General features: G+C 34.2%; 1 protein-coding gene across 2 annotated transcripts in view; it reads left to right on the forward strand.

Moving 5' to 3' along the window:
* LOC149779740 (G protein-coupled receptor kinase 3-like) overlaps positions 1-18183 on the forward strand; it is a 345786-nt gene that overhangs the window by 311672 nt on the left and 15931 nt on the right. For both annotated transcript variants that reach the window (XM_089940600.1, XM_089940601.1), the window contains exons 16-18: positions 960-1122; positions 7121-7275; positions 15311-15427. In XM_089940600.1, coding sequence (XP_089796726.1) covers positions 960-1122; positions 7121-7275; positions 15311-15427 — 435 coding nt within the window. The remainder of the gene's footprint in view (positions 1-959; positions 1123-7120; positions 7276-15310; positions 15428-18183) is intronic.

An 18183-nucleotide genomic window follows, 5' to 3' on the forward strand; every position in this document is an offset into this window, starting at 1 on the left:
AACAGCTGTCACGTATTTGTTTTTTTTATTTTAAATTCATGAGGGTCACTAGCCAGTCTTGTCCCAACAAATTTTTGATCAGTATATTGAGACATGTTGTGCTAAGTTTGTCTTTTGTCCTAATGGTTAGACACCTGAATAGTTTGCTATCCTAATGGTTAGACACTGGGACAGTTTGCTGTCCTAATTGTTAGACACCAGACAAATTGCTGTCTAATGGTTAGATGCCTAGACAGTTTGCTGTCTAATGGTTAGACACCTGAACAGTTTGCTCTCCTAATGGTTAGTAACCTGGACAGTTTGCTGTCCTAATGGTTTGAATCCTGGAGAGTTTGTTGTCCTAATGGTTAGACACCTGGACAGTTTACTGTCCTAATGGTTAGAGACCTGGATAGTTTATTGTCCCAATGGTTAGACACTGGGGCAGTTCACTGTCATAATGGTTAGACACCTGGACAGTTTACTGTTCTAATGGTTAGACAGTTTTCTGTCCTAATGGTTAGACACTGGGATAGTTTGCTGTCCTAATGGTTAGACACCTGAACAGTTTGCTGTCCTAATGGTTAGACACCTGGACAGTTTGTTGTCCTAATGGTTAAACACTGGGACAGTTCTAATGGTGAGACACTGGGATAGTTTGCTGTCCTAATGGTTAGACACCTGGACAGTTTGCTGTCCTAATGGTTAGACACCTTTACAGTTTGCTTACCTAATGGTAGACACCTGGACAGCATGCATTGTATAACATATAAATTAAATGTCTAATAACTTTATTTTTTATCTAAACTGTGTGAAATATTAACTATTGACTAAAAATGTGTCTCATATGATGTGATAAAATTTTCAAAATAAAAACTTTGTTTTACAGAAAATGTTTTGCTAATGAGTAGAGGTTGTTCTCTTGCTTCAGCAAATTTTCATTTGTATACCTGCTTTTTTATTTTATTTTTAAATTTTAGTTGACAGATGCTGATCAAGATTTGTACAAGAATTTTCCACTAGTTGTGTCAGAGAGGTGGCAACAGGAAGTGGCAGAAACAGTGTTTGAGGCTATCAACACAGACACAGATAAAATCGAACAGAAAAGAAAGCAGAAACCAAAAATAGATGAAATGGATGCAGGTAAGCCATCAGATTTCAAAGGTTATATTCAGTTTCATTTTAATGTAACTGGGATCACTCTCTATGTTGTAGAAAGCTGTGAACAGCATGGTTAAACAGAAGGAGCTATATAAATAAAGGATAAAAGTAAATGAACAAAACTTTGTGAGATGCAGATCATAATATGCCTATAAATGCATGTAATTGTTATTGTAAATGTATTATGTCTTTTCAATTTTCACAAGCTATTTTAAGAAAAATATTTATGCAATTACCTTTGTTGAGCATATTCTATTGAAATGATTCTTTATTGTTTGCATTGCTTTATAGAAGATGTAAAGATGTATCAAGGGATATAACCACTCTAATCATTTCTTAGCAGGATTAGAAGTTATGTCCCTTAACATATCTTGGGTGGCCAGTCTCAAACGGCCAAAAGAGTTAAATATTGAAAATATCTAATTATTAGAAACAAAAGCTGTTCTTAGTAACTTAGACCTGACAGTATGCTATAGACATTGAAGGATAAAATCCAAGTCAAATGCGTAGTTTTAAATACATATACAAATATGGTGTACACTGATCTAGATAAGTGTTCAATTAATTGGCTTTAATTGACTGGTTTATTGGACTCCTTGATTTGAAAGTTTTTTAAAATTTCACGAGGTATTTTTGTGAACAACTTATGACATAAACTGATCATACTTAAAAGTTAAAATCGTTTATCATGTGGATACATCAATCAACATGACTACCTCAGGTACACTCCATAATGTGACTGCTTGATGAGGTTTCTCACTCCGAATAATATTATTTTAATCATTCTTGGAATATTTAGAACTTGTAACAATTGCATACTTTATAGTGATTAAACGTGCCATAATAAAAATGTATACTGTGCTTATGGCAGAAGTTTGCTGACATCTTTGGATTTTAAGTATTATTGTTTTGCGAGCTCTTAATGCATTAACATATTTTGTGAGTTTTATGTACTCTGATGCATTTTTAACATTCTTTGTGAATTTTGTGTACTTGAACATATTTTTAACATTATTTGTGAATTTTGTGTTCTCTGCATTTTTAACATTGTTTGTGAGCTTTGTGTTCTCTGAATGCATTTTTAATATTCTTTGTGCGTTTTATCTATCGAATGCATTTTTACATTCATTGTGAGTTTTGTGTTCCCTGAATGCATTTTTAATATTCATGAGTTTTGTGTTACCTGAATGCATTTAATATATTATTTGTTTTGTTCACTGGGTTTCATCAGACATCAAATATACTTCAGTTTTGAATTGTATATAGTTCAATATATGTGGTGGAAACTGTGCACAGTGAAGTTAAGGCAACATTAAACGCATTGTGGGATTAAAAATATGCAAGGGATATGAATAATTGGCTTTTCTGAGAACATGTATTTAAGATGTTAATAAAAGAGGTCACCTTAAATAAAAAAATATGAGCCATGCTGCCATCACATTATAAGCTGAATCACATTATAACGAGTCATGTTATAATGGGTTTTACCTGTATTGATATAATTTAAATATTTAATTTGGTGATAGTAATATTATGTGTGACATACATTCATTATAAGGCTATCTCATTATAAGGCAGTATACTCTGTGGCTTCCATGGATAGTGTTATATTAAGGGAACACCAGTTCACTTTCTTGTTTAAATGGCAGAAGTGTCAACTGTGCTAAGATTATAGTGATCATAAGCAGCTTACTGTGTTCAGACATTTGTTGGAGGATAAGAGATCCTGAAGGATCCAAGTCGTGTCTCAAATGCTGTGGCAAATCTTTTCTCCATTTCATGCACAGTTTTTGTTTGCTTATTTGATTATTTTTTATTTCTTCCAAGCTTCAGTATTGGAAATTTAACAATGATGTTTTGATAGACTTGAAATGAATGTAAATAAATCTCCCTTTATGCTGTTCCAGAAGTGTACAGTTATGCAAATAAGTTTAACCTGTAGCATATTTAGGCATTTTTAAAAATAAAAAAAATGACCAGAATTTTGAACAATGGTTTGGTAAGTGGAACTTAAAATGGAGACTTGTTTTACATTAACTTTCTAAGCAGTTGTTAAATTTAATAAATAAATATAAAATATGAAAGTCTATCTGCATTATTTCCATGTCTATCAAGACTTTAAAAAAAAAATCTGCAGAGTAAATTTGAATGACCATATTCTAAATACTGTATTGACCGACTTTTCATATACTTTATTTTTCATTGATAGACATTGCAGTACACTTGGATAGACATATAGTACACTTTGATAGACATTGCAGTACACTTTGATAGACATACAGTACACTTTAATAGACATTACAGTACACTTTGATAGACATTACAGTACACTTCAATAAACATTGCAGTACACTTGGATAGACATACAGTACACTTTAATAGACATTACAGTACACTTTGATAGACATTACAGTACACTTCAATAAACATTTCAGTACACTTTGATGGACATACAGTACACTTTGATGGACATTACAGTACACTTCAATAAACATTGCAGTACACTTTGATAGACATACAGTACACTTTGATGGACACTACAGTACACTTTGATAGACATTACAGTACACTTCAATAAACATTGCAGTACGCTTTGATAGACATTAAGTACACTTTGATGGACATTACAGTACACTTTGATAGACATTACAGTACACTTCAATAAACATTGCAGTACGCTTTGATAGACACTGCAGTACACTTTGATGGACATTACAGTACACTTCAATAAACATTGCAGTACACTTTGATAGACATTACAGTACACTTTGATAAACATTACAGTACACTTTGATAGACATTACAGTACACTTCAATAAACATTGCAGTACACTTTGATAGACATACAGTACACTTTGATGGACACTACAGTACACTTTGATAGACATTACAGTACACTTTGATAGACATTACAGTACACTTTGATGGACATTACAGTACACTTTGATAGACATTACAGTACACTTCAATAAACATTGCAGTACACTTGGATAGACATACAGTACACTTTAATAGACATTACAGTACACTTTGATAGACATTACAGTACACTTCAATAAACATTTCAGTACACTTTGATGGACATACAGTACACTTTGATGGACATTACAGTACACTTCAATAAACATTGCAGTACACTTTGATAGACATACAGTACACTTTGATGGACACTACAGTACACTTTGATAGACATTACAGTACACTTCAATAAACATTGCAGTACGCTTTGATAGACATTAAGTACACTTTGATGGACATTACAGTACACTTTGATAGACATTACAGTACACTTCAATAAACATTGCAGTACGCTTTGATAGACACTGCAGTACACTTTGATGGACATTACAGTACACTTCAATAAACATTGCAGTACACTTTGATAGACATTACAGTACACTTTGATAAACATTACAGTACACTTTGATAGACATTACAGTACACTTCAATAAACATTGCAGTACACTTTGATAGACATACAGTACACTTTGATGGACACTACAGTACACTTTGATAGACATTACAGTACACTTTGATAGACATTACAGTACACTTTGATGGACATTACAGTACACTTTGATAGACATTACAGTACACTTCAATAAACATTGCTGTACACTTTGATAGACATTACAGTACACTTCAATAAACTTTACAGCACACTTTGATGGACATTACAGTACACTTTGATAGCCATTACAGTACACTTCAATAAACATTGCAGTACACTTTGATGGACACTACAGTACACTTTGATGGACATTACAGTACACTTCAATAAACAATGCAGTACACTTTGATAAACATTACAGTAGACTTCAATAAACTTTACACTTTGATAGACATTACAGTACACTTCAATAAACATTGCAGTACACTTTGATAGACATTACAGTACACTTTGATAGCAGTACACTTTGATAGACATTACAGTACACTTTGATAGACATTACAGTACACTTTGATAGACACTACAGTACACTTTGATAGACACTACAGTACACTTTGATAGACATTACAGTACACTTTGATAGACACTACAGTACACTTTGATAGACACTACAGTACACTTTGATAGACACTACAGTACACTTCAATAAACTTTACAGTACACTTTGATAGACATTACTGTACACTTTGATGGACACTACAGTACACTTTGATGGACATTACAGTACACTTAAATAAACATTGCAGTACACTTTGATGGACACTACAGTACACTTTGATAGACATTACAGTACACTTCAATAAACTTTACAGTACACTTTGATAGACATTACAGTACACTTCAATAAACTTTACAGTACACTTTGATAGACATTACAGTACACTTCAATAAACATTGCAGTACATTTTGATAGACATTACATTATACTTTGATAGATATTACGGTATACTTCAATAAACTTTACAGTACACTTTGATAGACATTACAGTGCACTTCAATAAACATTGCAGTACACTTTGATAGACTTTACAGTACACTCTGATAGACATTACAGTACACTTCAATAAACATTGCAGTACACTTTGATAGACATTACAGTACACTTTGATAGACATTGCAGTACACTTCGATAAACATTGCAGTACACTTTGATAGACATTACAGTACACTTCAATAAACTTTACAGTACACTTTGATGGACATTACAGTACACTTTGATGGACATTACAGTACACTTTGATGGACATTGCAGTACACTTTGATGGACATTACAGTACACTTTGATGGACATTGCAGTACACTTTGATGGACATTACAGTACACTTTGATGGACATTACAGTACACTTTGATGGACATTGCAGTACACTTTGATAGACATTACAGTACACTTTGATAGACATTACAGTACACTTCAATAAACATTGCAGTACACTTTGATAGACATTACAGTACACTTTGATAGACATTACAGTACACTTTGATAGGCACTACAGTACACTTTGATAAACATTACAGTACACTTTGATGGATATGACAAATGTGTTATATTTGTTAGAATGTTTAAATAAGCTGCAGGTGTGTAATAAACCCATATTTTATATATGTTTAATGGTTGTGAATGAGCTACTGGTTTACAATGAACCATGGTTGTTAACACATTAACCCATGGCAACGAGTTAACATAGCAGGAGGTAGTAGCCTACTGCCGAGTTCTGTGGCGTCAGGGTCATGTATGATACACTAACGTGGGTGGTATTATAGAAAGGTAGACAGATGTAGCTCTACACTGATACCAAATAATCTGGAAGTTCTAGTTGCAATACAAAATACAGAGGGAAAAACCTCATTTTTTGGACCCAATTTTTTTCCTCCCAAATTTTGCCCGTGGTCGGAATCCAATTTTGTGTCCGGAATTTAGACTTTTTGGTCTCAGATCTAAGGCAGACCAGTATGAACTGCAAACAGACAGATGGACCTTTGTAAAAAGTAGGATAAGATGGGCATTTGGAATAAAGAGTGGTCTCTATACGAAAATTATGGGGCTCAAGCCAAAAAAAATAAATCCAACTTTTACCCTTCTGCTCATGCGTGAGCCAAATAGCCAATGAAAAACAATGTTTCTAACACAACCAGGCATTAGGTTATTGGAAAGTCACCTGGAAGTTGATAGCTATCAAAACATGTTTCCTACTCGAATTTCTGGTGAAAATGACAAAAACCTCCAGGGGTTAATGTGTTAATGAGCCACTGGTTTACTGTGAACCAAAGTTGTTAATGAGCCATTGGTTTACAAGGAACCCATGCATTATGGCAGTTTTGTGGTTGTAAATGAGCCACATATTTACAATGAACCCATGCATTATGGCAGTTTTGTGGTTGTAAATGAGCCACATATGTACAATGAACCCATGCATTAGGGCAGTTTTGTGGTTGTAAATGAGCCACATATTTACAATGAACCCTTGCATTAGGCAGTTTAAAGGCTGTAAATAAAACTGCATGATGAATGAGTCTGTCATCTGTTATAGGGCCAACAGACTGTATTGTTGAAGGAGAGGTACTGAAGTTAGGGGGACCATTCCTGCAAACCTGGCAGAAGAAACACCTCAAGCTTTACCCCAACAGGCTAGAGTTCTATCACAAGAACAGGGATGGGCAGATTGTGCGTAGTAAAGGCGTGGAGGTATGTGTTCAGTACATCTCGAGCATTTAGTTTTGATCTCTTTTACTTTTATATTAATTTATAAAAGTATTGTCACTAGTAAATTTTTTTAAACAACATTTACATATTAGATTATGACCAATGCACTTTCTGTAAGAGTGAGAACAAAGTATTGAACATCTGTCCTACGATTGCAATATTACTTAAAAGGTTTGGTTGTTTTAGTAAATTTTTGCATGTTGTTGTCCTAATATTGTACATTTGTCCAAAACAAGAAATACTTTTAGGAAGTGAACAGTTGGACATTTTCTGTATTCTCTTGCTTATTTTGGCTAAATATTTTATTTGCACTTGCAGATTCAACATACAAAATCTGTCCATTTATGTTTTTCAGCAAATAGTTGAAATGCATTAAAACATTGAAAAATATACTTATAAGTTAAACATAAACAGGATTGGTTTCTTCAAAAATGGCCTCAGTCATGAACATGTGACTTGTACAACACAGTAAACAGGAACCAAACTGTAATATTCAAGTCAAGTTTTAGGCTGATTGGATTAAAGTCTTCCCTGGCATTGTCGATGTATCCCTGTTAAGATCTTCCCATGCTTTTAGTAAAATAGGCAGTAAAGACATTAAAGTGGTGGCATTCAGCATATATGATATGGAGGAATACTTCAGGACAAAACTGCATGAAAAGAAATTTTGAAATGAAGAAAGGACCATCAATCAAATGCTTCTTTGCTTAGCCAAAGCAGGAAGATGATAGTGTTATAAGTACAAAGAATGAAATAAAGTTACAGAAATGTAAATAATTATGTAAATATGTGTAAAAATACTTTGTGTATAGCATTTGTTGTTTTAAAACTGTTGAATACATTTTTTCTTGTAGGTTTGTTTGGTCTTTGTAAGGTTTTTATTGGGCTGGTGTACAGGTTTTCATCTCAGGGGGTTGACACCTGTGTAATACAGCATTACACTACTATTGTCTTGGGTCAAATATTGATGCTGAGTTTATTTTTACAAAAAGATATGACTTTATCCATATTTTGTTAAAGGGTTTCATCCTTGTTTGTTTGGGACCCCCGAGTGGTCTAAAGCACTCTCCATTACGGATCACTGCCATCTAACCTCTGTCTGCGTAGGTTCGAGTCTAAGATTCGGCCAATGTGGATATGTGAGAAAGCTTGCCAGTAGCTTCTCGTTGGTCGGTGGTTCTTCCTGGGGTTTTCCCGGGTTCTTCCTCCACCATTAATACTGGCTGCCATGCATAACCTATCGTGTGCTGAAAAAGGACGTTAAACCCCACAACAACAACAATCATCCTTCATCTATCCCATACAGTTTGATATTTTCATTCTAGCTATACTGGTACAAATCATCTAATCTTTTCTTCGCTGAAGCATTCACAACACATATTCCATTGTTTTCCTCACTGCTCATGTTATTTTCTTTCTTGAGTTTATTGATTCTTTCTGTTAAGGAATTATTTTATTACCTTGTATCAAAAATTTCTCCACATTAATTTTTCAAATTATTGTGCAGATCTCTAATCTCTTTTGAAATGTTCCATTCTAATTATTCTCCCATCTTTTCCAGATAACCATTTATTGTGCTTGCAGGACAGTCTGTTTTAGTTTTTGGTCTATATCTTCCTTTGATGCCACTTTTTCTTGGGTCTTGGAGACATCTTTCAATTTTTCATTCTTGTAGTATCTTTCTTCTTAATTAAGAATTGACTAATATGAGTTGGGCTGAGTGAAGGGGTGGTGTTTAGAGTACTCACTATTATTGCTCTATCTGATGTTGATTTTGGTGATGCTATAATTTCAGGATCTGCTGTATTGTTTTCTTACTTACATTTGAATTATTTAAGGAACCTCATGGGTGTGTGTGTGACTTTTCAGGTGTGTTAATTTACAGTGAACTTAATTACTTTTCATAGGTAAACATGGATGCATTCACTGCTAGCCTATACATGTATACTACGCACTTCACTGTAGTTAATAAAAGATGTAACTAATTTTTCTTCAGTTTGTAACAGTGTATATGATGAGTACTATTTTTGTACAGTTTGTTACAGTGTACATAATGAGTACTATCTTTGTACAGTTTGTTACAGTGTATATGATGAGTACTATTTTTGTACAGTTTGTTACAGTGTATATGATGAGTACTATTTTTGTACAGTTTGTTACAGTGTATATAATGAGTACTATTTTTGTACAGTTTGTTACAGTGTATATGATGAGTACTATTTTTGTACAGTTTGTTACAGTGTATATAATGAGTACTATCTTTGTACAGTTTGTTACAGTGTATATGATGAAGTACTATTTTTGTACATGTTGAAGCAGTTCATGAATGATATATGGTTACATGTTTATCAGTAATGTTACTCATGACTGTGCCCATGATTCATGTCCTTGGAATGACAACTGATTCCCACTGACGAAAAACACATGTTCAAATAAACTCCTCAAATATGAAGAAAAAGAATCAATAAAGCCCACAGTCAGATAAAGTAACACTTCCTACATTTTCAACTGGCAGAAAAAAAAGATATTGCCCAGATTCTTTTGTTCTTTGTGTAGAAATGGAATTTAGTAGGATTGTCTCTCACATGAATTTTTTGGTTGAATTTTTATTATTATCCTGGAAATAGAATCATTAAAGTCTTTTGGTAACTGACTTTTAAATCATTTTTTTAAAACTATGTATCTATGTAAACTGTTTCAGCTTGGTTTTTGGCTGTAATCAATGCTATTACATCTGCATGAATATATCAAATTCAGGTGTCATCCAGGGTAGGTTCCATCTAGATCTGAGCTTCTTCTTTGTTTTGATACAACAGTATTCAGATTTATTCTCAGATCATTCCAGTTTTTATTGATTTATCAGATGTCAGGAAATTTATGACATCCTGATGACTGTCATTGCTATGTTATATTCAGGTTTCCCTTACCAAATTGGTACACTGGCAGATTTCCCTTACCAAATTGGTACACTGGCAGATTTCCCTTACCAAATTGGTACACTGGCAGATTTCGCTTACTAAATTGGTACACTGGCAGATTTCCCTTACCAAACTGGAACACTGTCAACTTTCTCTCACCAGATTGGAACACTTACCAAATTGGTACACTATCAGCTTTCCCTTACCAGGTTGGTACACAGATTTCCCTTACCCAGTTGGTACACTTTCAGCCTACCCTTATCAAATTGATACAGATTTACCTTACTAAATTGGTACACTCACATTTCCCTTACTAAATTGGTACACTTACCAAATTGGTACACTGTCATATATTCTTTAATAAATTGATACTTAATGAATTGGTACTGTGAGTTTTCCTTTACCAAATTGGTACACTCAGATATCCCTTGAACAAAATGGTACACTGTCAGATTTCCCTTACCAAATTGGTACACTGCCAGATTTCCATTACCAAACTGGTACACTGTCAGATTTCCCGCACCAAATTTGTACACTGTCCTTGCTTGTTTGATGTCTAATTTGGCATTGATTTTCAATGATGTAATAATTACAGAATAATCACTCACGACAAGAATGGTTGAAGTTCCTTCCACAAGGTTACTATCATCAAAAACAAACATCCAATATTGTGTTTCCTTTTTGTTGGATAATAGATGAGTTGTTGAAGATATAATTTGTCATCAACAATATCATTATTTGATTAAGTCTAAGGCTGTATTGATTGGAATCTGTAGTAATTTCTTCCCAGTTTATATCCAGTAAATTACATTCACTGACCAACAACTGATGATTTGATATAAATACAAGAACACTATTAAATTTTTTATGACAGTGGGGTCTTTCCCTCCATGGTGTCAGTGATAATTTGGCCAATCAAGTATAAAAGAAAACCTACTTAGAACTTATTCCCCATATCATGTTTGACTTTGATCCATAATTCCTGAAGTATCACTTAGGTATTGATGCATAAATGAACATCTTGTAGGATCCTAACATGGTAGCATGTGGTTTATTTAAAGTGAACGGTCATGTGATACAGACTCTGATGTTGCCAATAAATGATCCCATAAAAAGGCCATTCTGATCCCTCATTTTTTATGGGGTTTGCAGCAAATAATTAAACATACCTTGATTCACCAACTCGGATGCTGTTGTTAACTTTCCATCCCTTTTGGCCAAATATTCAGTGTAGAAATGACTGATCACAGGTCGAAACTGACCTGAAATCAGGGCCACATGGCCTGTATGGACATTGGCATTATTAACTTATATTCTGAAAGCAGATTTAATGGAATCAACAATCAGAACAGGAGAAAAAATGCACATAAAATCCATCATGGAACAAAATGTGAACAAAGAACAAAATACATGAACAAAACTATACAGAAAAAATTATACACTATTTTTGCACATTTCATAATGACTGACTTAAAACAATTGTGTTTACTTCTTTATAAGATAGATATTGCTATGTTTACCTGAATCTTTTATCAGTATTATAATCAGATTTTTATTTACCTCAAAGTCTTGCAATTTTTTTTTGCACATCTGTCATTTGATTCATTCCATACATAAAATAAAACACGAAGCATTGCCATTCCTTATTTAATTTCAGAATGTGGGTAGATTATGAATGATGTATTATTATTCTGTTGTAGACCCTGTATACCATTTACTTCTAACAACTTCATAATATAATTGATTTCTCTCATCTCTCCTACAAACTGCGTTCTTCCACAAGGCAGAGAATATCATACAGTGATGTTGCACGTCCAATTTAATATGGTGATGATATATGTCCAGTATGATGTAGTGATGATGTATGTCCAGTATAGTACAGTGATGATGTATGTCCAGTATGGTACAGTGATGATGTATGTCCAGTATGGTACAGTGATGATGTATGTCCAGTATGGTACAGTGATGATGTATGTCCAGTATGGTACAGTGATGATGTATGTCCGGTATGGTACAGTGATGATGTATGTCCAGTATGGTACAGTGATGATGTATGTATGGTACAGTGATGATGTATGTCCAGTATGATACAGTGATGATGTATGTCCAGTATGATACAGTGATGATGTATGTCCAGTATGGTACAGTGATGATGTATGTCCAGTATGGTACAGTGATGATGTATGTCCAGTATGGTACAGTGATGATGTATGTCCAGTATGATACAGTGATGATTTATGTCCGGTATGATACAGTGATGATGTATGTCCAGTATGATACAGTGATGATGTATGTCCAGTATGATACAGTGATGATGTATGTCCAGTATGGTACAGTGATGATGTATGTCCAGTATGATACAGTGATGATGTATGTCCAGCATGGTACAGTGATGATGTATGTCCAGTATGATACAGTGATGATGTATGTCCACTGTGATGTGGTGATAATGTATGTCCAGTATGGTACAGTGATGATGTATGTTCACTATGAGACAGCAGTGATGTATGTCCAGTAGGATAGTGATGATGTATGTCCAGTATGATACAGTGATCATGTATGTCCAGTATGATACAGTGATGATGTATGTCCAGTATGATACAGCGATGATGTATGTCCAGTATGATACATTGATGATGTATGTCCACTATGAGACAGTGATGATGTATGTTCAGAATGATACAGTGATGATGTATGTCCAGTATGATACAGTGACGATGTATGTCCAGTGTGATACAGTGATGATGAATGTCCAGTATGATACAGTGATGATCTATGTCCAGTATGATACATTGATGATGTATGTCCAGTATGATTTAGTGATGATGTATGTCCAGTATGATGTAGTGATCATGTATGTCCAGTATGATAGAGTGATCATGTATGTCCAGTATGATAGAGTGATGATGTATGTCCAGTATGATACAGCGATGATGTATGTCCAGTATGATACAGTGATAATGTATGTCCAGTGTGATACAGTGATGTATGTCCAATATGAGACAGTGATGATGTATGTCCAGTATGATACAGTGATGATGTATGTCCAGTATGAGACAGTGATGATGTATCTCCAGTATGAGACAGTGATGTATGTCCAGTATGAGACAGTGATGATGTATGTCCAGTATGATACAGTGATGTATGTCCAATATGAGACAGTGTTGATGTATGTCCAGTATGATACAGTGATGTATGTCCAATATGAGGCAGTGATGATGTATGTCCAACATGAGACAGTGATCATGTATTTCCAGTATGAGACAGTGATGATGTATGTCCAATATGAGACAGTGATGATGTATGTCCAATATGTGACAGTGATGATGTATGTCCAATATGAGACAGTGATGATGTATGTCCAATATGAGACAGTGATGATGTATGTCCAATATGAGACAGTGATGATGTATGTCCAGTATGAGACAGTGATGATGTATGTCCAATATGAGACAGTGATGATGTATGTCCAATATGAGACAGTGATGATGTATGTCCAATATGAGACAGTGATGATGTATGTCCAATATGAGACAGTGATGATGTATGTCCAATATGAGACAGTGATGATGTATGTCCAATAAGAGACAGTGATCATGTATTTCCAATGAAGCAATGTATGTCCAATAAGATACAGTGATCATGTATTTCCAATGATGCAGTGTATGTCCAGTAAGATACAGTGATCATTTATGTCCATTAAGATACAGTGATCATGTATGTCCATCCATTTTTTGCTCATTCTTCTGAATAACACTCAGTTTATCCATTTCTACCATAAGGAAACTTTGTAAATTGCTTTCATTCAGAACCAGGTAAGAACATGTAAATTTCAGGCTATAGAGGTCAAAGGTTGAGGTCACAGGGACTTTACACAATATTTTGACTCTTGTGTCAGATAACTGGATTGAAAATTTTAAGTAACTTTCATTACAGACATAAATGATACTATTGATTTTGGAGTCAAAAGATTGGATGTCAAGGGCAAAGTGATTCTAAGGAAAACAATGGTTTTTGCACAGTATTTTGAGCCGTTTGTCACTTATCTCAACCAAACTTTGTGGATGGGTGCTTTTGAGACAAGAAAGACACCTGCTGATTTTGGGGTTAAAAAGACAGAGGTAGAAGTGAGAGGAGCCCAAGGCAGAACACAGTTTGTGCAAAATAACTTGTGTCCTTTTTTTGCAAACCATGATCAAGCTGGAATGCTATGGTAGCTCATTTAATAGAGTTTTGGACTTGTAATGCCAGCAGAAGGAGGTTCAGTACCTGCCAGCCTAGGTCATCTGCCCCAGTGTGTCCTTGAGAAAGGCATTTAGCTCCCATTTACTTTGAATGATATAACCTAATACAAGAACTGAAATTGCCATTAAAAATCAACTGAAAACAACAATAATAACAAACTTTGTGCCTGGTTTGTATATGGCAAAAAAGGCACCTAATGAGTTTGGGGTTAGTAGGTCTAAGATTCAAGTTACAATAAAAAATGGTTGTTGCACACAATTGTGAATTCTTGACCTTCTGCACATCTTGTGGACAGCTTAAGGACTGCAAGAAGCCTATTGATTTGGGGGTAAACATATTAAAGAGGAGTCAACAGCTTAAAAACTAAAATACATTATCTCTAGTTGTAGACCATATATTTTGACTAGCATTTATGGAGAGACAGTAATATTGAAGTCAAAAGGTCAAAGGTTAATTTCTATGTGAACAAAGAAAACTAGGTTGTACACAAAATAACATTCTATTCTAGAATAAGCAGCTTGGACAATATAGAAAGCAATAAGGTTTTATGAATTTGCACCTGTGTTTGAAGGCAGTCACTGCTAAAGTTTAATGAATTTCCACAGGACAAATGGATGCTGAAAATTAAGTATGAGGATTATATATGGTTTGATTCAATTAAAAAACCAATGTTGAATGAATTAAATTTAATCTGAGTAATGCTTGATTCTTGCTCTTCCATTACAGCATGTTCCCCAGTAATGCTTAATGCTTGCTCTTCCATTTCAGCAAGTTTCCATGGTTATGCTTGATTCATGCTCTTCTATTACAGCTGGTTTCCATGGTTATACTTGATTTTTACTCTTCCGTTACAGCTGGTTTCCATGCTGGACATCAAGGAAATTTCTACAGAGTTCCAGAAGTTGAACAAGACAGACAACTGCATCATGATCCAATTGAAAAACGAACAGAAACTTGCCATTACCTCACCAGTATGTCCTTATTATTGCACTTTCAGATTCCATTACCTCACCAGTATGTCCTTATTACTGCACTTTCAGATTTCATTATTTGTAATATTTTCAAGGATTAAAAGTTCTTATGGTAAAGCACAAATTAACCAGACACTTTGGGAAACCATGATTGTATCCAGAACAAGTGTTATTTGGGTAATCCATTTTAGTCAGGTGGGGATTCAGGTATTTAGGGGACACAGTGGAAGACTGTAAAACAATATGGAAATGTCAAGATATTGCCATTTTGGTATACCATTAATTCATTCATACTACATGTGTGTATCACTTTTATGTCCAAATTTAAATTTGTGTAATGGGGAAAGGCTTCTTTGGTTTGCAAAAGAAGGAGCATTGTTTTGTTTGTGTCACACTTGACTATTGCAATTTACTAGAGGCCTAGCTATGTGCCTCTCTACAAGGAGAGGAAAGCAACAAGTTCACACAAATACATGTTATTAAAAATAACATTGAATCTTCTTTAAATCACATGCAAATTCACATTGTTACACTTGATTCAATAGTGTATTACATAACTCCACCACAAGATTCAAGCTAAACTGAAGCAGAAACATATCAAGAGTCCTATGTTTATAAAAGTTTATCTCAAATTTTAGTCTTCACAAAGACTTGGAATATAATGTCTACACAGGACAGTCTCATAGTAATTGTCTACACAGGACAGTCTCATAGTAATTGTCTACACAGGACAGTCTCATAGTAATTGTCTACACAGGACAGTCTCATAGTAGTTGTCTACACAGGACAGTCTCTTAGTAGTTGTCTACACAGGACAGATGTGTGTTCTCACATGGAATAATACTGGTCCATACAGAACAAAATAATGCAAGCCAACTAAAGGTTAAATATATGCACCTAGACAGGGAACAAGTACATGTCCACACAGGACTAGATTATGTCTGCCCACACAGGATAGACACTGCATGCACACAGGGAACAAGTACATGTCCACACAGGACTAGATTATGTCTGCCCACACCAGATAGACATCTGCATCCACACAGGGATAGACATTGCATTCACACAGGGAACAAGTACATGTCTACACGGGACTACATTATGTCTGCCCACACGAGATAGACATCTGCATCCACACAGGGAACAAGTACATGTCCACACAGGTCTGAATGATACCTCTTACTAGCTTGTCCAGTTCAACATCGTGTAGCACAACAGCTAGGCTAAGTTTACACATGTGACATCCTGGTACACTGATGACCAAGTTAGCAAGCCACCTATGTATAAACTATTAAGTTTAACTTGGTACTAACCCATTCCTACTACTTTAGGATGATTGACATGTGAATCATGGTACTACTTCATAACATTAATATGACTGACATATGAATCATGGTACTACTTCATAACATTAATATGATTGACATGTGAATCATGGTACTACTTCATAACATTAATATGAATGACATATGAATCATGGTACTACTTCATAACATTAATATGATTGACATGTGAATCATGGTACTACTTCATAACATTAATACGATTAACATGAATCATGGTACTACTTCATAACATTAATATGATTGACATGTGAATCATGGTACTACTTCATAACATTAATACGATTAACATGTGAATCATGGTACTACATCATAACATTAATACGATTGACATGAATCATGGTACTACTTCATAACATTGATATGATTGACATGTGAATCATGGTACTACTTCATAACATTAATATGATTGACATGTGAATCATGGCACTACATCATAACATTAATAAGATTGACATATGAATCATGGTACTACTTCATAACATTAATATGATTGACATGTGAATCATGGTACTACTTCATAACATTAATATGATTGACATGTGAATCATGGTACTACTTCATAACATTAATAAGATTGACATATGAATCATGGTACTACTTCATAACATTAATATGATTGACATATGAATCATGGTACTACTTCATAACATTAATATGACTGACATATGAATCATGGTACTACTTCATAACATTAATATGATTGACATGTGAATCATGGTACTACTTCATAACATTAATATGATTGACATGTGAATCATGGTACTACTTCATAACATTAATATGACTGACATGTGAATCATGGTACTACTTCATAACATTAATATGATTGACATATGAATCATGGTACTACTTCATAACATTAATAAGATTGACATATGAATCATGGTACTACTTCATAACATTAATATGATTGACATATGAATCATGGTACTACTTCATAACATTAATATGATTGACATATGAATCATGGTACTACTTCATAACATTAATATGATTGACATGTGAATCATGGTACTACTTCATAACATTAATATGACTGACATGTGAATCATGGTACTACTTCATAAGATTAATAAGATTGACATGTGAATCATGGTACTACTTCATAACATTAATATGATTGACATGTGAATCATGGTACTACTTCATAAGATTAATATGATTGACATGTGAATCATGGTACTACTTCATAACATTAATATGACTGACATGTGAATCATGGTACTACTTCATAACATTAATAAGATTGACATATGAATCATGGTACTACTTCATAACATTAATATGATTGACATGTGAATCATGGTACTACTTCATAACATTAATATGATTGACATGTGAATCATGGTACTACTTCATAACATTAATATGACTGACATGTGAATCATGGTACTACTTCATAAGATTAAT

The sequence above is a fragment of the Sinohyriopsis cumingii genome, chromosome 17 (genome assembly GCF_028554795.1).
Source record: "Sinohyriopsis cumingii isolate HCF-2022 chromosome 17, ASM2855479v2, whole genome shotgun sequence".
Lineage (NCBI taxonomy): Eukaryota > Metazoa > Mollusca > Bivalvia > Unionida > Unionidae > Sinohyriopsis > Sinohyriopsis cumingii.